Source organism: Chelonia mydas, chromosome 6, assembly GCF_015237465.2.
Source record: "Chelonia mydas isolate rCheMyd1 chromosome 6, rCheMyd1.pri.v2, whole genome shotgun sequence".
NCBI classification, from domain to species: Eukaryota; Metazoa; Chordata; order Testudines; family Cheloniidae; genus Chelonia; species Chelonia mydas.
This window is the reverse complement of record NC_051246.2, coordinates 91,157,081-91,183,129: the sequence shown is the minus strand read 5'-3', so window position 1 is coordinate 91,183,129 and position 26,049 is coordinate 91,157,081. Positions and strand designations below refer to the sequence as shown.

The window sequence follows — 26,049 nt, the reverse complement described above, 5'->3', positions numbered from 1 at the left end:
TTATCCTCCTTAATGTTCCCCTTTAGCCTGGTAGCCTGGCAGATCCACTAAATCTCTTGCAGGGTTCCTGCTTCCACTATACTTAAAGAATGTCTTGTATGCAGTGTTGTTGGAGCTGGGTTGGTCCCAGCATATTAGAGATAGAAGGTGGGTGAGGTAATGTCTTTTATTGGACCAGCTTCTGTTGGTGAGAAAGACAAGCTTTCGATCTTACACAGAGCTCTTCTTGGGGTAAGCTCTTCTCTCTCACCAACACAAGATGGTCCAATAAAATATATTACCTCACCACCTTGTCTCTCTAAAGAATGTCTTGTTATTTGTGTCTGTTTGCTCTTAAAATTCCCTCTCAGGCTTCCTGCATCCCCTCTTATGTTTTACCCGCTGTAGTTTATTCTCCTAGTAGCTTCACTAGGGTTGGATTTTCATTTTCTAATGATACCTCTTTGGTTTGAATAACCTCTTGCACTTGCGTTTATCCAGACTGGGTTTTTTGCCTTCCTTTGTGCTCTTTAGTAGAATGCTATTAATGAAAGCGTAAGAAAAAAAGTTTTCATTTCTTGTTCAAAACCTCTTCCCACATAAAGCTCTTCCCACCCACAACACCTCACTGTCACACCCTTACCCCCACTACTCTTAGAGTAAAAAAAGTGAGAAAACTTTGTCCCTCCCCTTTACTCCCCCTCCTCCTTGGCTTGGTATTTGAAATCCCTGCCCATAGCATGAAAGGAAAAAACAGCAACACAACACTCCAGCCTGAAGGAGGCCAGAGCTTGGGATTCCTTCCGAGAAAACTCAAAAGTCAGGGGAAAGGGACAAAGCAAAAAGGGAGGCGGGAAGAAAGCAAGGATGTTTCAAGGGGGGAAGTGAGTTAATATCTCGAGGAAACCTGCTAGGGTCAGAGACAAAACAAAGAGAAGTGATGGAGGCTCCCACCCAAACATATCAGTGAGTATTCTGCTCCCTTAGAAAAAGACTTTTCCAACGAGTAAGCCTAACAGCACCCAAAACTTTTATACATGATAGGGTGACCATATGTCCCATTTTGGCAGGGACAGTCACTTTTTTAAGCCCTGTCCCGGCCATCCTGGCTTTTTTGGCAAAAGTGGACATTTGTCCAGTTTGCTCTTACCAACTCGATCAGTTGGCAAGAGCAAATGGAACAAAAGCCCACTTTTGTCAAAAAAGTGGAGTACGGGGGGAGGGGGAGCAGTGATACCAGCCCCGCGCAGGGGGGAGACAGGGCTTGGGTAGGGGGCAGGCAGGGCTTGAGTGAGCAGCGATGCCAGTCCCAGCCTTTGGGAAATATGGTCACCCTATCTAGTATGTGAGTCCCTACTCGCCCAAGCCCTGCCTGCCCCCCATGCAAGGAGGGGGCTCTGGTGAGTGGCTCGGGCCAGCTCTGTGGGGGCAGGGGAGGGTGAAGGCTTGGGTCAGCCCCACACTGTGCCCCATTTTCCCTTTGGGAAATATGGTCACCCTAATACAGGACGATGTAAAGAGAGGGGATCTCTGTATAGATAGTGAGAAAAAGCTGAGATCTCAGGGAAATACACAGGGCAATTGCTATATTAGAACGGGGAGGAAGGGTCAATGGCCCAGGGGAGCACACAAAGGAATCTCCCTGCCTGAGGGTGAAGGGTTAATATCCCAGGGGAGGGCACTGGGGAATCCCACTGTAAATAGATGTGGTTTTCTTTTCAACTCTTGTAAGTAAAGATATTTTCTCTCTGAACCAGTCTGGACAGGTGAGAAATCGAAAGAAGCTGGAGCCTGCACTTCCCATTGACACAAAGGGGGGTTGTTAGTACAGGTTTTGTATGTGAACTCTCCAGCCCCGATCACTTAACTTCATAGAGCCTGGTGTCAGGAATCCCTCCTGCTCAGCATGGGGGTTCCTGGAGTGCCAGTATGTAGGTCCCTGTTAATGTAAAGCCACAGGTTAACGGGGCAGCAGGAAACAACTTAGCAAGTTACCCATTACAAAAAGGGTAACTTCAGTATGCTTGAAAATGAGGGAGTACAACACCAGAGCTAGATATAGGGTGTGTCTGCAGTATAGCCACACAGTTACAGCACTGGGACTGTAGCCGTGCTGCTGTAGTGTAGATGGTTCCTACATCAGCAGAAGGGGTTTTTTTATCAGGGTAGTTAATCCACCTCTCCAAGAGGTGGTAGCTAGGTTGATGGAAGAATTTCCTCACTTGACCTAGCTGCATCTACGGCGGGAGTTAGATCCAGGGCTTTGGAGCTGTGCTCCGGCTCCTCTTCAGCTCCAGGCAAAAAGCTGCAGCTCCACCGCTCCGGAGCTGCTCCGTGGGCTCTGCTCCAAAGCCCTGATTAGATCAACCTAACTACATTGCACAAGGCATGACATTTTTCACAGGCTTGAACAATGTAGGTAGATCAAGTTTTAGATGTAAACAGCAGTTCTCAACCATGAGTCCCGAGGTCCCTGTGCGGGCCATGAGCAGGATTCAGGGGATCTGCCAAAATAAACCAGAGAACAGGGCTAGCATTAGACTCACTGGGGTCCAGGGCAGAAAGCCGAACCCTGAGCCCCATCGCCCGGGGCTGAAGCCGAAGCCTGAACAGCTCAGCTTCGCAGGGCCCCCTGTGGCATGGGGCCCTAGGGCAATTGCCCTGCTGGCTACCCCCTAACACCAGCCCTGGCTTTTAATCTACTGGATATGCAGAAATCCCGTTGTAGTGACACAGGTAGAACGTGGAATTTTTTATATCATGTTGGGGGGGGCCTCAGAAAGACAAAGGCTGAGCAGCCCTGAACTAGGCCATAGTGTGAGCAGCACAGTGCATCCTCCCTGCCACAGTTCAGCTCAGGCACCTCAAGCCCACCTCTGTCCCCAACTACAGATCCACCCATGTACCTCAATCCCAACCTCCCCTCACCCAGCTCCATTCTTTCACCTCAATCCCAATTTACAGGAGTTTTACCCCTTTCCATAATCCAATGTTACCATTTTCCTCACAGCAAACTATTGCCATAGATGAACTAAAGGGAACCCACTTTTAATCCATTTTTCCATTTCCGGATTTTAATCATAAAGAAGAATTGACCAGTTTACTGGCCGTGCTTGTGAAGGCCTCTCACGCTCTGTTCAACGGCATTTCTCGGTTTGTCTGGCTGCATGTAACGCAAAAACCTTTGAATGCTTCATACAATCAATTCCAAAATTTCAGGAAATTTCAGTGGGTAGAACTCTATTGATTTGGGGGAAAATGGGAAAACCGAATGGTGGGAAACGGGGGACACGTGCAGCCTCTGCCAGCTCTTAAGCAAAACCACAGCCACAAGCACCTCTGCCATTGTCTATAGACTTATGGATGGCACCCATTAATGCCTTCCAGCATAACCAACCCCATTTCATCTCTGTTATCCTCCCAATACATTAGCATGTTGACACCGTGAATGACTTATCACTCAGAAAGAATAGTAGTAGGGGATGGGTGTCCACACAGGCCCTGACATGGAGGGAGAATGTGGGACCCTGGTGTGGGGGGGAGGTGAAAAGGGAGGCACATACAGCCTCTAGCATGGGGGGGAAGGTGGGAATGGGGGTCAGACAGAGTCCCTACCATGGGGGGAGCCCTAGTGGGAGGCTGGTTGGGGGAACCTACTGTGGGACAAGGGGAGAATAGAAGGCACACAGAAACCCTGGCAGGGGATCGGAGGGTAGCCCACAGGGAGCTTGTGTGGGGAATGGAGGGATATGAGGTGAGGGGTCCCTGCTGTATGCAGGGAGCTCAGCCTAAACAAGCTACAAAGTGGCAATCCCCCAGGAAAAGCAAATTTCAAAACTAATTTTTAAATGTAGGTTTCCGGCTAGTTAAGGCACTCAGATGCCCCAGTGATGGGTACAGTATACAAACCTTTATGGAACAGAATAGACTAGCATAGAGCAGAGCAGCCTGTAGAAACCAAAAACTGAAATCTGTAGGCAAATCAGATCTTTATTCTCCCAAGAGCCTACTAGTCCCTGTGTGCTTACCAAGCCCTCTCCACCACCAGTCCTTCTGAACACAAATTCTAGGGAAAGATCATCTGCAGGAAGGGGCAGATTCCATCTGGTTCCCTAACGGCCTAGCGTGTACATGGCATAACTGCAGCCAAACTGGCCCCAACTAGCAGGGTTCCAGTCTATGAGATTTGTAGGCCAGGGACCACATGGTGGCTGCATGGAGCAGGGGAAACATATTGCCACAGGTTCAACGTGTGAAACAATAAAATAACCCAGCAGAAGCCTGAGGGTTTTTGAAGAGACACTATAAGGCGGGGGAGACACAGGCAACAGGGATTGAGGAGTAAAGCCTCCCCATCCCCTCAGCACTCAAATACACCAATGAGGACAGCAAAAAATGGTACTGGTAGGGGGGAGAGGGAGTGGGGCCATGTAATTTGGTAACCTGTGATTCTTCTAGTTTTGATCGATTTCAATGTATAAGCCACCAAAGTCATGACACCAGCCATATCCTAACCCAACAGACATGTATCTTAAATCATTAGAAAGATACAGGCCAGAGATATTTGTGCTGAATCATGGATCCCTGTTCTCCAACGAGATAGTAGGATAAGGGAAATGCAATATAATAGATGGATAGAACCATCTGCTCCTCCTGCCTCATCCTGCAGTGAAGTCATAGGCTACACTTGGGATATAACATCCACTATTTCCAAGACAACAGATCACAATGTCATAAACAACACAGGACAAGGAGATGCCCGTGGGCTGGAGGCTGGGAAGGAGAAAGTCAAGCACACAATCAGCTACAGTAACAACGAAGAGGATCCCAAAGACACCTGGTGGAGGGGACTGCTTTCCTATGCCACCATCCTAAGGCTTTCCCTCACACCTCCCTCCATGGGAGAGCCCGCTTGAAAGCTGCTTCCTGAGGATGCTGCAGCCATTGGATGTGCTGGCCAGAGTGATGTCATTCCCAGTTGTGTGGGTAGCCATGGTAACAGTGGGAAGGGAGGCAGCAGTAGGTACCACACTCTCTTCCAACCTAATGGATGTATTTATTCAGGCTCAAGGTGAAGGGGTCAGGTTACGCCAGCCATAGCAACGGGGGTTTTAAGATAAGGAAAGGGACACTGTAAAAATGGGCCCTTGCTACCACCTACACGTGATCCCTACAACCCCCTCAACTCAGACCCAGCAAGGCTTTTCTACCCTGCAGAGCCCTTCTAACTGCAGAAAACCCATCCTGGATTCCATTCTGCCTCATGCCTCAGCAACAAAAGGGCCAGCTCACTTCCTGTTGTGGGATCTATATGGAGTCTGAGGACCTATGGCGCTGAGAAGGCTCAGCCAGAAGGGTTTCACGATGGCAGCACGGGGGCCACTAGGGCTAGGTCTTGAGCTAGAAAATGAGCATGTTTCGGTTTTTAAACCTCCCTATTTAATCATCTTGAATATCAAAGATAACAATTGCCAGCCATTCACTATCCTTCCACCCAGACCTTCCAGAGACTCCACTCGAGATTCAGGGATAACTAATGCTTTGACTGTATTTTTAAAAGGACAAAGGCAAATGTAACTTACCGCACATAATCCATTGTATGAAGACCCCTGTGTGTGAGCCACGTGAAGAATTATGTTCCCTGAAGCACTGAGCACCTTGAACCACTAGGTGAAATGATAGAAGAGACCAGCCAGGGAGCTGAGGTTTCATCCACACAGATCCGTCCCACATGAGATAAGTGGGAGATAAAAACCAGATGAGGCCATTATCCAGTAAACAAACATAGCTTCAGAGGGGTAGCCCTGTTCGTCTGGATCTGCATCCGACGAAGTGGGCATTCACCCATGAAAGCTCATGCTCCAATACGTCTGTTAGTCTATAAGGTGCCACAGGACTCTTTGCCATTTTGTACATAAAAATCAGCAAGACTTGGCCTTACCAGAAACCTAACACAGCATAGCAAACCCCTGCAGCCAGCCAGAGAACTCCACTCAGACACTTCTTAGCAAGGCACCATCTATTTTCCTGGTCTTAGCCTTCCTTTGTTGGTGATTTATTCAGAGGCCTTGCAGTTTAAAGGTGACTTACTAGAGAAAGATCCTTCAGGAAGCGTTCCGCTAGAGGAGACAGTGGGTTTGGGTTAACAGAGCCTTCACATTCATTTGGGGGTGCATGGGGGAGAAAGGCCTGTGCAGATTAGAATCAATTTTGTAGGTACCAGGCTAGGAGGGCTTTAAACTAGGGAAACCGAGCTGGGACACAGTAGAAGGACAGCAACCAGAAAGATATGAACTGAGTATCAGGGAAGTCATTATTAATGGGAGGATTGACGCAGCATAGGCACAACCACTGCAGGGGAGAACGGTGGGGTGGGAGTGTTCATGTCCTCTACAACTATTTAGCATCTTAGCCATGTCCTTTTCGGGATAGCTGTGGGACTCCAGCTCCCACCCATTGTTGTTGTTTTTTTTTTAATGTGGTTGCACATCTGGAATACAAGGCTCCAAACTGACACATAAGGGTCAAATTCCAGATTGAAATGGGGGATATGGAGGTGGACAAAGGAGAAAGAACAAAATTGCAGAAGCACATAATGTAAAACAAAACTGTAGCCATCTTTATGGCATGAATAGGAGTTGACAAGAGGAACTGAGGGTTTCATGCATGAACAACACTGATTTGGGTGCATCACAGAGACCTAGTGAGATGAGGATAAACTACAGAAGGGCATGAGCAGGTCAGGAGTGAGAGATAAAGGGGAATGGAGCTGGGTTAGTTATCAGGGCTATAACACATGCTCAGAGGGGCAGATGGGCATGAGAGATACACATGCGGAATATCTCTGGGTTAAAACCAAAGGAGAAAAGAAGAGAGGGGAAGTCAGCAGCAGGGGACAGTGGATACTATAGACCCCAAAGCAGGAAGAGGAGATAGAAGAGAGGTTCCTAAACCGTTGGTAAGTGTTGCAACCACAGGAAATGGGAGTCACATGGACTGTTACTACCCAGGTATCTGTTTAAGGGTGTAGCACTGGGACTCAGAAGATCTAGGATCACAAGATTTGCTGTGTGATCTTGGGCAAGTCTCTCTCTGTGCCTCAGTTCCCCATGTGTAAAATAGGGTAATCATACTGTCATCCTCCCAGGAGCAGTGTGAGGATAGGTCTGTCTTACATGAAAAAACAATGAGGAGTCCTTGTGGCACCTTAGAGACTAACAAAGGTATTTGGGCATAAGCTTTTCATAAGCCCACGAAAGCTTATGCCCAAATAAATGTGTTAGTCTCTAAGGTAAAGGACTCCTCATTGTTTTTGCTGATACAGACTAACACATCAACCACTCTGAAACCTGTCTTATATGGTCACTGTTATTATAGCAGCTGAGCACCTCACAATCTTTAATGTGTTTATCCTCCCAACCCCCCAGTGAAGTAGGGTAGTATTATTAGCCGCATAATTATTCCTCAGGCACAGGGAGGCTAAGTGACTTGCCCAGCATCACACATGAAATCTGTGGCAGAGAAGTGACTTGTACCCAGGTCTCCCACATCCTACGTTAGTGTCCTAACCATTGGGCCATCCTTCCTCTTCATCTTACCTCACTACATTAATATATGTGAGGTGCCTAGATACTACCCTGCATGCCAAGGGGCAGAATAGCACAGCAGGGCAGAAAACCATCCCAATGCAAAGGGTAAGTAGAAGTAACAAAGGGATAAAGAGGCGGCACCAGGAGATTTTTAAAGACCTGAAAGTGAAATGGGGATCAAATTAAAAAATAGGCAAAGGAGACACACCAGGAGCCACGTACAGGAGGATGGTGCAAACTAACAGGCAAAGGCTCCAACCATCCTGCTGAGTCTGCTGCAGGAAGGGAACAAAAGAAACAGGAGAAGAAGCCACAGGATGACAAAGGAAAGTGAGGGGCTGCTACTGCCCAGGGAGGGGAGAAGGCAGTAGGACAGAGAGAAAGTGGAATTGCTCATTGGCTATTTTGCTTCATGCTTCATTAAAAAAAAAAAAAAAAAACTTTAGTAACAAAAGTTTCAATGCAAGAATAGTTAATGAGGTCAGGGAGCGATCCCAAGGCAGAAACAAGACGGGAGAGGTGAAAGATCCCATAATGTGTGTTCACACCAGCAATTCTTGCTAGTCAATGAGGAGAGCACAGGATGAGCCTGCAGCAAAGCAAGCCTAAGTTAAATGGTAGGGAAGACTTTATCACTGTCAGAACAGTTTGACAATGAAACCAGGTGGTAGGTAAGGAAGAGAATCACCATCACTAAAGAGAATTGAAAGGTCTGTCTAGAGTGTATTAACGCCAGTTAACTGACTGCCAGTTAAACTGAGTTAGCCAACACGTCTGTACAAGTTAGTCTGGACAGTCCAAACATTTGTGCCCTGGAACAGATGTTTGTGGAGTATCCAGACTAGCATGTACAAATGTGTTGGCTCACTCTATTTAATTGGCAACAAATTCCAGTTAAAAGACACAAGTGCACACATATCCAAAGTGAGACTGGATGCTCCATTAAATCAAAGCTAGCTCAGTACAGGGAGATGGACTAGTTGACCCACTAAAGGTTCCTTCAAAGACAAATTTTATGGTCCCACCACCATGAAATGCTGCAAGATTCTGCCCTTCTCATTGCTAGCTTCAGTCTTTTAGGCAAACAACACCCAATCCTATATCTCCCTCAACGCACCCTCTAACTCCTCAATTGTCCACATGTGCTGCCTGGCCTGACCTTGCCAGCTCCTGACTACACCAAAACTTCCTACTAATGAACACTTCAAAGATGGAAGGCTTTCTTTTGGGTGGCAAGTCAGCTGTCTCATTTTTTATTTGTATTACAATAGTGACTAATAAACCCAATCAAGGATCAGGGGCTTATTGTGCTAAATGCTGTACAGACAAGTAACAAAGATGACAGTCCCTGCCGCAGACAGCTCACAGTCTACATAGGATCATTGAATCATAGAAATGTAGGGCTGGAAGGGACCTCCAGATATCACCCAAGTCCAGCCCTCTGTTCTGAGTCAACCTAAATGAGCAAGTCAACCTAGACCATCCCTGACAGGTGTTGGTCCAACCTGTTCTTAAAAACCTCCAATGGTGGATTCTACAACCTCCTTTGGAAGCCTATTCCAGAGAATAACTACCCTTGTAGTTAGAACGTTTTTCCTAATGTTTAGCCTAACTCTCCCTTGCTGCAGATTAAGACCATTACTTCTTGTCCTACATTCTGTGGAAATGGAGAACAATTGATCACTGTCTTCTTTATAACACCCCTTAACATATTTGCACAGACTGTTATCAGCTCCCCCATCAGTCTTCTTTTCTCAAGACTAAACTTGCCCAGTTTTTTTAAACCTTTCCTCATAGGTCAGGTTTTCTAAACCTTTTATCATTTCTGTTGCTCTCCTCTGGACTCCTCCAATTTGTCCACATCTTTCTTAAAGTGTGGCACCCAGAACTGGACACAGTACTCCAGCTGAGGCCTCACCAGTGCCAAATAGAGTGGGACAATTACCTCTCATGTCTTACATGACACTCCAGAATGATATTAGCCTTTTTTGAAACTGCATCACATTGTTGTCTCATATTCAATTTGTGATACACCATAGCCCCCAGATCCTTTTCAGCAGTACTACCAGCTAGCCAGTTCTTGCCCATTTTGTAGCTGTGGAGTACTTAAGTGAAGTACTTTGCACTTACATTGAATTGAATTACACTTACTTTGCACTTATGTTGAATTTCATCTTTTGATTTTGGACCAATTCTCCAATTTGTCAGCATTTTGAATTTTAATTCTGTCCTCCAAAGTGCTTGCAACCCCTCCCAACTTGGTGTCATCTGCAAATTTTTTAAGCATACTCTCCATTCCATCATCCAAGTCATTAATGAAAATATTGACTAGTACTGGACTCAGGACTGATCCCTGTGGGACCCCCAATAGATATCTCCTCCCAGTTTGACAAACCATTGAAAACTAGTCTTTGAGTATGGTCTTTCAACTAGTTGTGCACCCACCTTATAGTAAATTAATCTAGACCACGTTTCCCTAATTTGATTAAGAGACTGTCATGTGGGACTGTACCAAAAGCCTTACTATAATCAAGATATATCACATCTACTGCTTCTCCCCTATCCTCTAGGCAGTAACCCTGTCGAAGAAGGAAATTGGATTGGTGTGGCATGATTTGACTTTTTAAATTCCTGCTGGTTAGTCCTTATAACCCTATTAACCACCAGGTGCTTATACACTGATTGTTTAATAATTTGTTCCAATATCTTTCCAGGTATCAAAGTGAGGCTGATAGGTCTATAATTATCTGGGTCCTCTTTGTTCCCCTTTTTAAAGACATGTACTATGTTTGCCTTTCGCCAGTCGTCTAAGGCCGCCCCCATTCTCCATGAGTTCTCAAAGAGTCTAACCGTTCTGAGATTTCTTCAGCTAGTTCCTTAAGTACCGTAGGATGAAATTCATAAAGCCCTGCCAACTCGAATACTTCTAATTTATCTAAATATTCTTTAACCTGTTCTTTCCCTATTTTGGCTTCTGTTACTTTCCCCTTGTTGTTGATATTAATTGTGTTAAGTACCTGGTCACCATTAACCTTTTTAGTGAAGACTGAAGCAAAATAGGCATTAAACACCTCAGCCATCTTGATGTCATCAGTTATTAGTTCTTCTTCCCCACTAAACAGGGGATCAACACATTCCTTTGTCTTTCTCTTTGCTCCTACTGTATTTATAGAATCTCTTATTTTCTTTTATGTCTCTTGCTAGATGTAACTTATTTTATTCCTTAGCCTTTCTGATTTTGTCTCTACATGCTTGTGTCCTTCTTTTAAACTCCTAAGCAATTCATGCATGTTTTCACTTTTTGTAGGATTCCTTTTTGATTTTCACAGAGTTAAAGAGCTCCTGACGCAGCCATCTTTACTATTCTTTCCATCTTTCCTTAGCATCAGATAGTTTGCAGTTGTGCCTTTAATATGGTCTCGTTGAGAAACTGCCAGCTCTCCAGAACCTCTTTTCTCCTTAGATTTTCTGACCTTACCTACTAGTTCTCAGAGTCTGTTAAAGGCTCAGAGAACATGTCAGACAGGAGGGCGAAACAGATAAATGGGGCAGGGATGTGCTGGGAGGATGAGCTTACTAAACAGTGTAGCAGAGAAGCAGAACTCTACTAATTCCAAGACTGATACATAAAGCAGCTGTAATATGTCCCAAACTGCATCAACTCTCGTGCTTTCAATTAAGGGGTCAGATGTTCTCACTGATGCACAGTGTGGGCAAGTCCACAGAGCCCCCGATCTTTGGATATATACCCAGTGTGCCCTCAGGCACCTGAGGAGTTAACACCCTCAAGGAAATGCTTCTATCACATGAACCAAAACACCTCTTCTTCTTCCCCACATTTATTGTTGAGCAGCTAATGAAAGGGGGGGCCGGGAGGAACCCTGCTATTTGTATTGCCCCTGCCAGAGCCGTGAAGGGAGCTCTTCGCGCTGGACAGTGCAGTCACTGTGGCATCTCAGCAGTGAGGGAGGTGAACGAGGAGCTGAGAGGTGAAGGTCCCTGTTTACCAGCTTTCCGTTTGTTTACCGAAAAAATATTGTTCCATCATAAAAATTCCCCAAATAGTTCCCTTTTTGACAGACGGACTGGCAGTTGCCCAGCTCTGCAGGATCCAGCTAAATGAAAGGAAATAAAAAATGCTAATCTGGTACCAGGGCCCAGTGCCTTCAGCTCAGGAATCTGCAGCTTCTCAGGTTTTAGCCGTCAGATGAGATGCTGTGGGGATTAAGAACACCAGCTCCAGAGCCAGGGGCGAGGCAAAACGATCACACATGATTTTTGCCTGGGGTGCTGCCCACACTCACAAGGAAGGCAGCAACTGCATGGTCATGGGTGACCAGCCTTTGATTTATTTTTAGACAAAGATTTTTCCCTCTGGCTGGCAGAAGAGGGGCTCCCTATGAGCCTTGCGGACCTCCAAGAGCCTTTTAGAAGACAACAAAATATAGATTCCTGAGAGGCATTCTGCATCTGTCTTCATCGTTAATACAGACATGAAGCCTGTACAGTCTTTATTTCCCAGCCAGCAGTGTTTAATGTTGAGGTGATCGATCACACCCCAGTGGCTGCAGCATCATGCAGCCTTCACTGCCAGATTAGAGATGAAGGTGGTGGCAACTGGCTCTGCTTTAGGGGAATTAGTCAACCTGGCATACTGCCTGTGTGGCTCTTGGCTGGGCAACATGTGGGCGCCCTGGATTACAGTCACTGCTACCAACCCTGAGAATGTTTTACCATGACAAGTACCATTTCACAGATCACATATTTTACAGGCTCTTTATTAAGAGTAAGTGGAAATGTATTAACCACCACAAAGTCATCAAAATCGGTCACTCTCTGCTGAGCAAGATGTCATCACAAAGCACAATGGACTGCCCACAGAAAACAAGGGATGCAATGCCTGGTGATTCACAGCGCAAGGAATCATTGCACCCAGAGCAGAGAGTGCAGAAATAGCAGCCTCTGTGGAAAGAACCTAAACCCACCAAATCACGGACATCTCCACAGTTGCGGTGTGAGATTCTCTTTCGCCAGCGTTCTTCCCAGGGCCAGTCTTCTCTGGGGAAAATCTGCACTCCAGCCCTGGCCTCATCGGACTCCCCATTCATTCAACAGTCATTTTATTATTATATAAAGACACCAGGAGGGGAAGCTGCTTTACTAAACTGCAATGACGGTAAAGAAATGGGGGAGGAACATGAAGGATGACGCCATTTTCCAGTGTGGGCACATTAAAAGGAGGTCCATATCCTGCAGTGGGATACTCAGACTGGCTCTCAAGTGCCCAATGAGCCTCTGAATGTTGCAGAGCAGGATTTCAGTAACCTAAAAAGGTGTGCACTGTGCCAAATTGCATTTGAAGTGTCATCTGTTCATTCAAGTTCCAGAGATTCTTGACAAAAACGTCCCAGGAACTGATCCCATCACAGCACGATAGAAGCTGCACATATCTAGAGAAAGCTGATGGGCACAGGCTGCTACTGCCCCCTGGTGAAAAAGCCCAAGGAGGGCTTGTAACCAGAGGAAGCCAAAGTCAGGAGAACGCAAGCGGCGAAGTGGAGCAGCAGACACCTGTAGGAGCGGATTAGGTCCTCCATTAACTTGTTCTGGCTGACATCACAGATCTCATCTTGCTGTATTATCACTTCCCCATTGATTTCAAGGCCCAATATCATGCAACCCCTATATCTTAGACCAAGGCTCCATTTGTGTTCCCCGTGCCCTCTCTGCTCCACCAATGATGCCAGCCTCCATACTTATCTCACAGGTTTCTACATGCCTCCTTCCATGCTACCCCTTATACTTGTAACATTCTTCAGACATGTTCACCAAGATACTTCCTTCACCTTATTAAAACCCTTCCTCAAGCTCCCTCCTGCTATGAAACCAAAGAAACATGAAGAGGGAGAAAAAGGTAACAAAAAGCCAAAAATAGTTAGTGAATCTACCAAGATGTGCACATGCTGCCTTGAGCTGGGTCACAAGGGGACCTCTCTCATTCCCTCCAGTCCTTCCTCTCCCTTCCCCCTATGTTTCCCGATCTTTGTCCCGCTCTGTGTCAAATAGAATTTAGAATGAAGGTTCTGTGGGGCAGAGACCAAACAACAGAAGGGGATTCCACATATGCTGCTGAAAATCCTACCCTCATCCTTACAATCTCCACAGGGTTTCCCTTGTGCCGTGGCCAATTGCCCATGAGTGGAGCTCAGAGGCTCTGGGTCGGGGACCTGCAAAACAGCTGCAGTTGTTCTCTCTGTGCTGCTCTCCCCAGATCCTAAATCATCAGTTCCCTCTTTCCCTGATCAGACAAGTTGCATTCAGGGCACACTCAGTCCTCCGTCACCCTCTCATTCACATTTTCCCTCTGATCTTATGACTTCCCATTAGAATGAGATCATCATCAGCTGAACTAGTGGGCCAGGCCAGGACATTCCCAGGGTGTGTCATGCTGGGATAGCTGTTGATCAGTGCTCAGGTAGGGATTCTCACTCAGAACCTAACTCTGGTGCTGGGGATGGGGACTTTTGTGAAGCTCTCTGACTTCTTTTTAAGAACCACACAGAGACAGGACAGGAATTAAACATACATGATCACTGCACTTAGGACGGAAGAATCCCATGCACTGCTACAGGCTGGGGACTGATTGGCTAAGCAGCAGTTCTGCAGAAAAGGACCTGGGGATTACAGTGGATGAGAAGCTGGATATGAGCCAGCACTGTGCCCTTGTTGCCAAGAAGGCTAACAGAATATTGGGCAGCATTAGTAGGAGCACATCGGGTGAAGTGATTATTCCCCTTTGTTGAGCACTGGTGAGGCCACATCAGGAGTATTGCGTCCAGTTTTGGGCCCCCCACTACAGAATTGGACAAATTGGAGAAAGTCTAGCAGAGGGCAACGAAAACGATCACAGGGCTGGGGTACATAACTTAAGAGGCAAGGCTGAGGGAACTGGGCTTGTTTAGTCTGCAGAAGAGAAGAGTGAGGGGGGATTTGTTAGCAGCCTTCAACTACCTGAAGAGGGGTTCCAAAGAGAATGGATCTAGACTGTTCTCAGTGGTAGCAGATGACAGAACAAGGAGCAACGATCTGAAGTTGCAGTGGGGGATGTCTAGGTTGGACATTAGGAAACACTATTTCACTAGGAGGGTGGTGAAGCACTGGAATGGGTTACCTAGGGAGGCGGTGGAATCTCCATCCTTAGAGGTTTTTAAGGCCCAGCTTGACAAAGCCCTTGCTGGGATGATTTAGTTGGGGTTGGTCCTGCTTTGAGCAGGGGGTTGGACTGGATGGCCTCCTGAGGTCTCTTCCAATCCTAATCTTCTATGATTCTAAGAGACAGTGATGATTCACATCAACACTATGAGATGTGAAGGTTGGTTGGAGAAGGCTGGTGTCAAGCTGTTCCCCTGGGTCACAGACTCCAATTGTTTGTGTCCTTTATATCCTCCCCTGCCTGCCTCATGGCCTAGAAGTCTAACCCGCTGCAGGCTGAGATCTCAGATGGGCTTGGGACTCAAACATAAAGCAGACAGTTCCTGTTTTACTCTGAGCAACCCCTGCCGGCTGATGTGATGCCACCACGGGGCTGGAGCCTGTGGGGACAGGAAGCAAGGAGAGCCAGGTTTTACTTCCCACAGTCTGGCATATCATTGACACACTCCTGCTCACAGAGCTCACTCTCCAGTCCAGATTAGTCAGGGACCATTCCACAAGAAGTGCTAATTCAGTCCTGGGCTTCAGTGGATTTGAGCCCTGCCCGGGAGGGAGGCCTCTTCTGGGACCTGGAGGAGCTGCCGCTCACATGCTCTGCATTAGTGAGAGATCTATTTATTCTTAATGCTCTCTCATGCATTTTTACACAGCCCCTATCACAGTGGTACCAAAGGGCTGAGGAAAATAAAGTCAGGTTGAAGTTTGTTAGTACCTTGCCTGGTTGCTACAACAGGAAGAGAGAGGATGGCAACTCTGGTATGATTGTGAAATAAATCAGCTCAAGGATCTTGGAGATCCGCTCCCATCAAATACAGTCAAAACTGACACCATAAGACACTCACCTCCTGCAACTGAGCAGCCTCAGCCAAGAGGCCTGGGAGGCAAATTCATCTCCCGGTCCAAAGGGCTTAACTGACTCAGCCTAGATTTCATTACAGCAGGGAGGTAATGAGACCTCACTTGCGTGTTGCAGCTTCTCCAGTCCAACCCCCTGAGGTCCAATCCTCAGAGTCAGAAAAAACCATTAGCTCCCATCTGGTCCATTGCTCTCGTTTTTACTTGTTCTCTCTATTATATAGCCCTGGCACTTTGTCAAGTCTAGTTTTACATGGTTGGTTATTATTAATTATAATTATTAATTATTGCTATTAACATCTTGACAGATATTGGGCTCCCATCCCCTACTTGATAATCCCACACAGTCCCATACCTTTTATTTGCAGAAAGCTTGTTCTTCTTCACTTTAAATTCTCTTTTTTATTTATGTCATTCCATTACTCATACTCACACCTCATGCTCCACCCTAAATAACCCCTGAGCCCCCCTTGCAGTTATTTGCAGGTTTCCACCTTGGTTATCATTTAGCCAAGACTGAGATCTAATCTCTCTCCATTACAGAACACAATATTCTATGTGAGACTGTACCAGAGCTGTATAGACAGGGATTATCACTTCCCTTCTCTGGACTACTCTTCAAAATCCTAGTGGCCTTTTCTGAAGCTGCAACACAGTGCAGACTCCTGTCTAGTTTGCTGTCCACCATCCTTAGATGTTTAAAGAAAGTAGTGAAGGATTTTGGAAGGTTAATTTCAACTGGCTACTTTTTGATCTCCTCAGAGACAGTGTTATGCTAACTAGCACAGTGCTGCTAATAGGCTGGAGTATAAACATCACATCTTCTCTCCTCTCCCACCTCCAGCTGGTATCTACATCCATGTGTCTACATCAGACAAGCTGAGCCCAGGATCTACGGAGGGCTGAAGACTGTATGTGAAGCTCTGTGGTCTGTCTTGCTGACGTCTGTGAGGCCTGGAGGACAGCATGCCATGGAACATCCAGGAAAGTGGCTTGTAGTCATCATAGGTGCTGGAACTAGGGGTGCTGCCACACCCCCTGGCTTGAAGTGGTTTCGATCATAGACCATGTTTACAGTTTGGTTCAATGGCTCTCAGCACCCCCACTATACAAATTGTTCCCTGGTAGTCATCATATCCATTGGTTCCCAGATTGCCTTAGTGAGGCTATGGGACATTCCCCATCTAACAGGCATGAGAATGGGAGGGGCTAACAGGTGGGGGCTAACAGGGTTGCTGCCTCCAGAGCACCCTCTGGTGGCAGTGGGTGGGCCTGCAGTTTTCCCTCAACTTGGCCCTCCTGGCTAAGTTGTTAGCAAAAACCCACCCCTTCCAGGTTATACAAATCCAAAACCAAACACAAAACAGAGTCTTTGACCAAGCCTTAAAGTGGGCCCAGCTCCTCCTTCCTAGAGTTACCACCTTTGAAATGCAAAAAAATTAGCACGCACGAGGCAACCCCAACACTCAACCACAAGGCAGCCCACCCCCCTTCAACAGCCACTTATCAGATCGAGAGAGAGAACACATACTGATAAGATTGATAACATCATTTTCTTATTGTGGTCATGTTTCTCCAAACTGCTTTGTTTGTGTCCATCTTCACTGAGATTAGTTTTTCCCAAACAGCATTGATTCTATAATTTAAACTAAATAATTGAATGTGAATGTTTTGGAACTTTATACATAAAGGAAATCCATTGAGTCTATTTCTTGAATTTGTATTTGCCATTTGATTTTGCCAATTCCAGCAATTTCTTATTTTTAACAGCCACATCGTAGCATCTTTAGCTGGACACAGAAACATTTAACATGAGATATCCCAGTGTGTTGTGATAATAATGCACACTTTATTTCTAATGGATATGAGAAACCACTAATGGTTTCTAATGGAACCTTTAGATCCACATAAAAAAATGGCAAATTTAATTATTTTTCTGGCAACTGGCAAATCCACAAAAAAACCAGCCAGGCTGGTCAAATACCAGCCAGGTGGTAACACTACTCCTTCCTCAGGGGTCGGTCTTCATTCCTCTAACTCAAGCACTTCTCTTCTTACCCTTTGCACTTATCTTTTGTCCTTCCTGGGCTCCTTTCCACATCTCCCCTCAGCCTCATTCCCAGGCCTTCCTGCCTGGAGTCTTCCACTGGCCTCTGTGTCCCTTGTGCTCTCCTCTAGCTCTTCATAGCCTTCTACTTCGCTCTCCAGCCAGCCCTCCACTGCTGGCCTTCCAAGTTCCTTCCTCTTAAATCCAACCCTGCACAGGTGTAGCAGGGCACAGCTGATTGAACAGGACTGACTGGCCCAAGGCCTCTTGGCTTTTAAAGGAGCAGGCCGCGCTGTTACAGGAACCACGCCAAACTCAGAATAATATCCCACCCCATCACAGATGTTGGCAGGGGGCGGGGGGAAGAGGATCAGCCAGCATTCCCAAGCACAGTCTGGGGAGCGAATAGGAATTCTAGGCACAGCCGGCAACCTGTTAAAAGAGAATGCGCACCTCTCCAAAGCAAACTAAGGTGCATTGTTTTTACTTGTTCTCAGCAAGGCACACCAGCCCTCGGCTACAGCAGCAGAAAGAGCTAAGGGAAAAATATTTTATGCTCATGTTCTCCACATTCTAGCTGAGAAAAATCAAGGCAATAATCACTTGGTTCAAATGTTCACTGGTGATGTCACTGTTTACACTGCTAGTGCCATGAAGTATTGAACATTTATTCCAGATTAACTGGTTCCTATTTTGAACATGTTCATCTCTTCCCTAGGATCCTGTGACAGAATATGGACCATGTCAGCAAATGCACAGTGAAGATTAACAATCAGTGTTTAGCCTGACTTCATTTCCATAAAGGCTCTTCATTAAGCAACAGAACCATGTGTTGTCCTGGTTTGATGCACCATGAGTGTGAAAGGTCTTGCAATTAAAAAGTCTATTTTTAATTACTTGGGAAGAGCTCAGATACTGTGCCATGGCCTCTGTCACAAGTACAAGTAAGGATATATAGAGAGAAGTGGTAGGGATAGGGGGAAAGATGAAAGATTGCTCTATTGGATGGATGGCTTGCTGTGAAAGAAGTTTTCAAGCTCAGTTGTGGGCTGGGAGGAGTGGGTGTTAATTTCCCTCATTTGCAATGTTTGGAAAGGACTTCATTTCCTTTCTTGCATTTTGCCTCTTAACAGTTCCACAGGGTGATATCAGCGGGGCTCTTTCCAAACTCAGACGGACTCAGACATTACAACACTGGGTTTTGGCTGCCTGCAGATTTTACCAGTTACACCCTCTCCTCCCTTCTCCCTCTCCCAGAAACACCCCCCAGGATTAGTGAAACTCCCACTGCTGAACTCACCAAAGTGCTGCTTAATATCTAGGAAGCCATGAACCCACAGTGACTTAATCCCTGGATGCAGTACCTGCGCCAGCTCAACCGCCTTCAAAAGCAGCTCTGCTAAAAATAGAGACGAGCTGTTCCGAAGGTTTTAAAGCTCTGAGCGTTCCATTGTCTTTCAGCTCAAGGGAGCAGAGACTCAGGACCCAGGCACCGGAACGTATTGGGGGGGAAGGAAGGTTGCATGGCTCTGAAGAAATTCTCCTGAAGGATAATGCTCAAACCAAAGACCATTTTCCTGGGCCTGCAGAGCAGTCGCTGCGGGAGTCACATGCCCCTATGGAAACCTGCCTTTCAGTGAAGCTGCTTACAGGCCTGAGCAAGGACCACTGTTTGCACAACTATCTGCCTGCTACATGCTCAGTTTCTGCGCTCCACCAAGCTCATCTCTATTGCCTGGATCTTGTTATTTGGCGCAGGAGGAAAGAAAAAGCTATGTTATATATGTACTGTAGGATTGGAATCGGGCCCCTATTTTATACCAGGGTAAACAAGGAACAGCTCCACTGGTATCAATCAGGTTTCATATGGGTATAAAGCCAGGGTGAGCAAGACCAGACTCAGGGTGTTTAGATATAGCAAAGGTCTGCAACCACAAAGCAGCACCCTTGCACAACGGACAAAACAAGGTCATGAAGAATGAGATTTTAGCTTCAGTTTGTCAAAGAATGATGAGAGACAATTATTTTTAAACATGCCTGAGCTGGGTTCCTTACAATAGTCAGGGTTTTATGAGTCTTTTAGCCCACAATGTGTGTTAGTGACAGACTCAGCCCACAATGTGTGTTAGTGACAGACTCAGTCACTCTTCTATGAAGAGTGAAGGCTCCAAAAGCAGAAGTAAAATAAAGCCAAACTCCTGAGTTGCTCTGCTGCCTAGGGCCAGGCGGCAGATTTGTTGCTAATACTGCTGATGTTTTGGTCTGCTTCCCTGCCTCCAGGGGTGTCCAGGAAGATGCTACGAACCTCTGGAGATCGTTAGAGAGCAGGAGCAGAGGGGGGCTCAGAGCTGGGGATTGTGACACAGACTGGCAGCTCAGCCTACAGATGCACTTGGAACGCCCTCAGTCAGCATAAAACCCCACAAGGTTCTCTGCACTCCCACCCAACAGTCTTTTCAACACCCTCCAGTGCTTAAGAATCAGAGAACTGTAACACTTTTGTTCTGTTTACTGTAAGGAGATGTTGCCTGGATCTTTCTTGGATGGAAACTCCCTGGTATTTGCTCTCTAGAAACCTTGGTCAAGGTGCCCCCAGTGTTGTTTTCCATCCAGAGGATATTGTAGCTGTTCCAAAACAGGACTGGTTTTGGTTTGAGTCCAGCATTTCAATGAACAGCTCAGTCACGTTCCTGCTAGGATATTGGTCTAAGCACCACCTCTCTGCCTGCTCCCTGGGGCTGATGGTCCCATTCAGTGGACAGAACATTAATGAGAAAGACAAAGTACATGCCAGTGGTTGCTGATTCCACCAAAGCAGATTAACCACAAAACTCCATGGCTGGCAGCCTTTTGTCCTGCGGAGACTTCCTCCTAGATGGCTCTGCTTTGCCATTGTTCTGACAGCTTTTTGCTGCTCCTGATTCCTTCTTTTTCATGAGTGACTCAGAGGAGTGCTTAGAGAGACACTCACCAAGGGATACTTTGAGGGCCTCTCTCTCTCTGTCTTGGCCACAGACCCTGTTCTCCTGCGGGGACTGACTCCTTGTTGACTCCTTTCTTTAAAGGCCTGATCTAAAAGGGAAAGCTGTTTTGGCATTGGAGGGGTTTGTTTGTTTGGGGGTTTGGGGGGGGTGGGGGGCAGTTGGTTTTCTATAATTTTCCTAAATCATGCGTTCATACATCTTTATCTATAATGTCTCAAGCTATTTCCCTTGGGAATCACAGCACTCACACAGCACTGGACTTTTCCAAAATCAGTGTATAACATGGGGCAAAAATCTGGTTGGGGTCCTCATAGCGTACCTGTGGACTGGGAGCCTTACTCGAGATACTGGGAGCATTCCTGGAACTCTTGTTTTTGTCTTTGGCATTTTCATACTTCTGCCACAGCTCCTTGGCTTTGGCCTGACACGTGTCCCAGGAGAACCTCTTCTTCTGCTTCTGCTCTGCTAGCTGTTTGTAGGACTTTGCATTCCAGGGTCTAGTAGAAAGGTAAGACTGAACTTGCCTCCCCCTGGCAAGGAAACCTAGGATCTCCTGTCACAACCACAGGGAAACCTGGGGCACGGTGGCTGTAATGGACTAGAGGTCTATGAACTTGACATCAGCTGGAGCCACAAATAGATGCACTTGACGTATTTTAAAAAGAGAGTGGGACATGCTGTGAAGATGACCCTGGAGCAGCAGAGAGTGTGCAGGTAACCCGACAGGCTAATTCAGATGTGAAACAATGGAGTGGGATAGAAGTCACAGGACTAGCTGAAGAGGTATAGTTATTTCATCGTGGGGATGTGTCCACACAAACATTGTAGCAGAGTGAGTCAGTCCGAAATAGAGCTATGGCACTTCCTAGGTGGATTCATTACAGTGAGATAAAGATGCAACATAAAGAAAAAAGAATGTGTGTGTGACTGGAAGCTGTTTATCCTGAAAAACCTAAAGGTGCTCACAAGCCATGTCCCTGTGTCGATAAATTCTAAGGAAATCTTTCATTCCAGGGGAGGGGGGGGGATGCACTGCAAAGGTCTGGCACTGGGCCAGCACCTTTCTGCTCACCCATTGCACAGCCCCACATGGTCCTTTGATCCCACAGCATCTCCATCATTTCTGTATTATTCCCATGAGAGACTTAGGGATGGCCCAGCATGTGACCCAGGTATTTCAACATTGAAGCCCACATCCATCCTTACCTTTAATACGGAAATGTGGCCCCTACAGAGCCTCCAGGCCACTCAGATCAAGCTGACACATTGCACGTTGGGACTGTGAAGGTCAAATTCACTGCTTGAGCTCAACCAGCAGTAGATAGTCTGCTTTCAGAGCAGCACAGAGGTGCAAACCACTTGCAAACCCCTGTTCTGCAGGGTCCCAGAGCTGAGCAGTTCAGCTTCCCAAGTGCACCAGGATCATCAGAGAGGACACCGCCAGGGTATGTGAAGATGCATTGACTCAGTGCATCTCCCAAGCAGTCACTGTTAGCCCTGGTTGGAACTTAAAGCTACCTGGCAGAGAGCAAAATGGTATCACCTACTGCACTCCCCCACAGGTGAATTGCCCTGAGAACGGGCTGCCCCCGCAGGCTCCCTGGGTGCAGACTGCATACTTCAGCTGTGTGTGCCACAGCTCTGCATGCGCCAGCTCTGGAGAACTACAAAAGACGGCTTCATTCTGTTTGACCTTAATGACGTTAGGTGCAGCCCTTGGGCTCCTCACCTGTTGCCAATGTGGCCCTCAGTTTGGCAACTGTGCGGCTGTTGCAGCCAGGAGGGCCCTGCAGCTGCAATCGGTCTTCCCTGCACTGTAGGGCCCGTTAGCTGGGATAACATCCATGTGATTGATCAGATATGCCTGGTGCTAACAGCTACTGTATGTTGCAGTGTGGAGGGCTCTGCAAGGTGACAGCCCTTAATCCAGTTGGGTGCTGGAAGAATGTATTAGGCTGGGGATGTTGGTGTTTTTTAAAAGCTCTATTTTACTATTGACCAGAATAACAAAGGTGGAGTTTGATAACACCAGCCAGTGGAGACAGGGCAGTGGGACATAGGGGAGCACCATCATGTCTACCACTTTCCTAGGATGTGTTGGGGTCAGATCTGATCATGGGGCTGGGTGGCGATGTAAGCAGTGTTTGTCCATGTAGCCAAGAATGGAGCCCACTGCTCCTCAAAGCCATCAGGATCCTGTCTCAGACAGTATGTCACTTGCTGCATTAGTGCTTATTGTCGGGTTAGTTTGATCCAGTCCTTTAGTCTGGGGCCTAGGTCCCAGTTCACAAGCAGAAACTGTCCCGCTTTCTTTCCAGCACGAACAAGATACAATCATTGCTTCCTGTTTTAACTCTGGTATCCACGAGAATCCTAGACCAGAGAAACGTCTGATGGGCAGATTCCACATTTATACAGCATTCAAGAGTTGCATGCCCCTTGTTCCAGAAGGACAAAAGACGGGGACATACTCGTATGGGCTCTGCAAAGGGAGTTGCCTGGCATGGTCGTGTTTCCCCATTTTCAGTTTGGCTGTGACTGCAGTGCATTTTGTATCTTCCCAGTGAAAGAAATGATATATTAAGAACCTAGCACCATGATTGTCTGGCTTGGTTACTGTCAGTCCTCGTTGAGATTATTCATGGTTTGACACTATTTTTTTGCTCACTTTCTGTCTCACACCAGAGCCGCTTCTATCCTGGGCTGTCAGCCAAGATGCAAGGCGAGCTTCTTTCAGTTGTTTATAGCAGGGTTGGTGGATGTTTAAACGAGAGTGGTGGTGAGAATCTTGAGAATTCCACAACAGACATAACTGCAGCTAGAATTCTCTCTGCAGCCGGAGAGCTTTGTAGAAGCAAGAGTATAAAATGCATAATCTACAGACAAATCCATTGACCAGCTGCATCTGAAAATGGAGGAAGGTAGGTCTCAGTGATCACACTAACAGGGAACTTGAAAGTGAATCAAAAAACCTTAATTATCCAGGGCCTGATTTTCAAAAGGCAGGAGTCCAGAGCTGCATGATAAAACATGCACGCAACTGCATGCCTATTTAGCACACACAATTATCATGACTACTTGCACAAAACAGGTATTTGTGCATACAAAGGGCCAATTAGATAACTGCATGTGTGTGGCCTTAGGCTTCTGTCCTTTGGAAAACCAGGTCTTCATGGAATAGATGTGCAGACTTAAGGGGATGGTGTCAGGACAAAGTCATATATATTAAAAACAAACTATTCCCCCTTCCTCCTTATGTTACTAAGAGCTCTTTAGATTACTAAAGCTGAAGGAATTTGTTTAAATCCAATCTGCTTTTCACCCTTAATGTTTATTTTCTTTCAGCACTTCATTCAGCTTGGACAATGACAGCACACTAATTAGTTTCACATTTGTCTTTAGTCAATTTCTAGTCAATTTCCCTTTCTGGTCTCATGTGCTGGCACAATGCTGGAATGTTGGGGTTACATATGCAGCAGGGGAAGGTGTTCTTACTTTTAAAAAACTGTCTATTTGATTTTTTTAAAATACATGCATTTGGCCTCAAATCTGACCTGATAGTATCTCTATTAGAAAAGCTACAACCGTGTGATCAGCCTGGAAGACTGAAAGTTCATAAGTAGGGAAGTTCTTCTCAGCAGGAATAAACTGACATGTTTCAAAATTAACATTTTTAATTACTATTATTATATGTATTATTCCTACATAGCCAAGAGTGCTGAAGGCCAGGGCCCTGCCCCAATCTAATTAATTGGTACAACTGGTGTCTCTGAACCTCTTGCTACTAACGACCCTATTGCGGAAAGCGTAAAAGCATTTCTGACACTGAAGGACAAGTTTTCAAACACTGGAGCCTGGGCTGCACATGTGTACAGGTGCGAGCAATGCATTTGTGCACAAGAGGGGTAGAGACACTTGTCCATGTAACTCCCATTTGGATTTGCAGTCTCCTGTTGGTGCATCCAGGTGTAGGCTTTGTGGTACAATTTAGGGGTGTGTGTGTGAAAATTTGGTCCTCATGAGAAGGGAGTGAGCAGCCCCATATCAAAGTGTGTAGAGAAGTCACCACACTACTGCACATAATCACCACCCCTTGAATATCCCAAGGAAAATGTTAATGCTTAGAGGTGACAGAGTACTTTGAATGAGGAGCTTTAGTACAATAGGGAGCAAGTTTGTACTGGCCCAGGGAGACAGACCAGTGATCTAACTGGGCTTTTCAAGTACTAATTTCTATTAATCTCAGATCATAACTGGTTCGCAGTCTCCACATTCTGGTTGTCAGAGTCACAGATAACATAGATATCATTGGGGAAAAAATCAATGTCAGATACACAGAAACACCTATGGTGATATTTAAAATAAAAAGAGACCCTGGATTTTTCAATGCATTCCCTCATCTATGTCCAGTGGGAAACACTTCCAGGCTTTCCCCTTTATTTAAGGCAGCAGGGCTAACATTTGTGAAGTACTTTGAGGACAAAACCCCCCGTAACAGGCTAAATATCATCCTCATAACTAACATATGGCCCCCAGGACTTCATAACTGTCCCAGCGCTACAATCTGGCCACACGGCAGCAGGGACAGAACTCAGAGCCTCCTGCTCTAAAAACTCCAGGGTCTACCATTTACTTAGATGTAAGCTCTTTGGGACAGGGTCTGTCTTGTCATTATGTATGAGTACAACACCTAGCACAGTGGGGCCCTGATCCCTGACTGGGGCCCGCTAGGTGTTAGCCCAGTACACAAATAACAACAACAACAAAATGAGCTGAAGGAGGATCTGTTAGTGTAGTGCCTATGTTACCATTGAGCAGTGTGGATTCTAGCCAGTAGAGCACACCAGGGCAGACATTATCTAGTTCTGTTACACAGGATTACTGACTTTTGTTGTTTGTCTTGAATCGTTAGTGCTGAACAGGATTAGGTTTATCCTCAGTAACTCCAACAGAAGATACGAGTCCTCAGCATCTTGTCCCTCACTATCCCCTTGAAAGCACTCCAGTGTTCTCCAGCAATGCCAATCCCACCATCCCACCTCTCTTACTCTCCCACAAATACCCTGCTTTTCATTCTCTTACTCTCACTTCCTGCGGCCCTGCTGTCTCCCAGCTGTTCTTTCTCGGGTGACTTCCCAGCTGCCCCACCTCCACCATGCCAGTTACTGACCTAAGGACTCATATCAGGGAGATGGGCTGTGTAAGGAATACATGCTAAAGGATCAGTGGGAGTTTGTGGCAACTAAGAGGGTAGGTTGGGACTTTTACCTGGAACAAATTCTAACCCAATTTATTCTCTCACTGCTGGAAACCTGCCCAAAGTCCCAGACTAGGGTCCCCTGCTTGACTTGTTTGCATATCCATAGAACCAGCCAGTATTTTA

General features: G+C 46.3%; 1 protein-coding gene and 1 long non-coding RNA gene across 3 annotated transcripts in view; one reads left to right on the top strand and one right to left on the bottom strand.

Annotated features, from left to right (window-relative positions):
- JDP2 (Jun dimerization protein 2) overlaps positions 1-17,846 on the bottom strand; it is a 50,576-nt gene extending 32,730 nt beyond the window's left edge. The window contains exon 1 of one of the 2 annotated variants that reach the window (XM_043549799.1): positions 17,694-17,846. In XM_043549799.1, coding sequence (XP_043405734.1) covers positions 17,694-17,736 — 43 coding nt within the window. In that variant the 5' untranslated portion in view covers positions 17,737-17,846. The remainder of the gene's footprint in view (positions 1-17,693) is intronic. The other variant, XM_043549800.1, reaches the window with a different exon arrangement.
- LOC119566214 lies at positions 6,824-17,343 on the top strand. Its single transcript, XR_005225294.1, has 2 exons — positions 6,824-6,937; positions 16,480-17,343. It is a non-coding gene; the product is annotated as an uncharacterized LOC119566214 (long non-coding RNA).
- Positions 17,847-26,049: the final 8,203 nt, after the last annotated feature.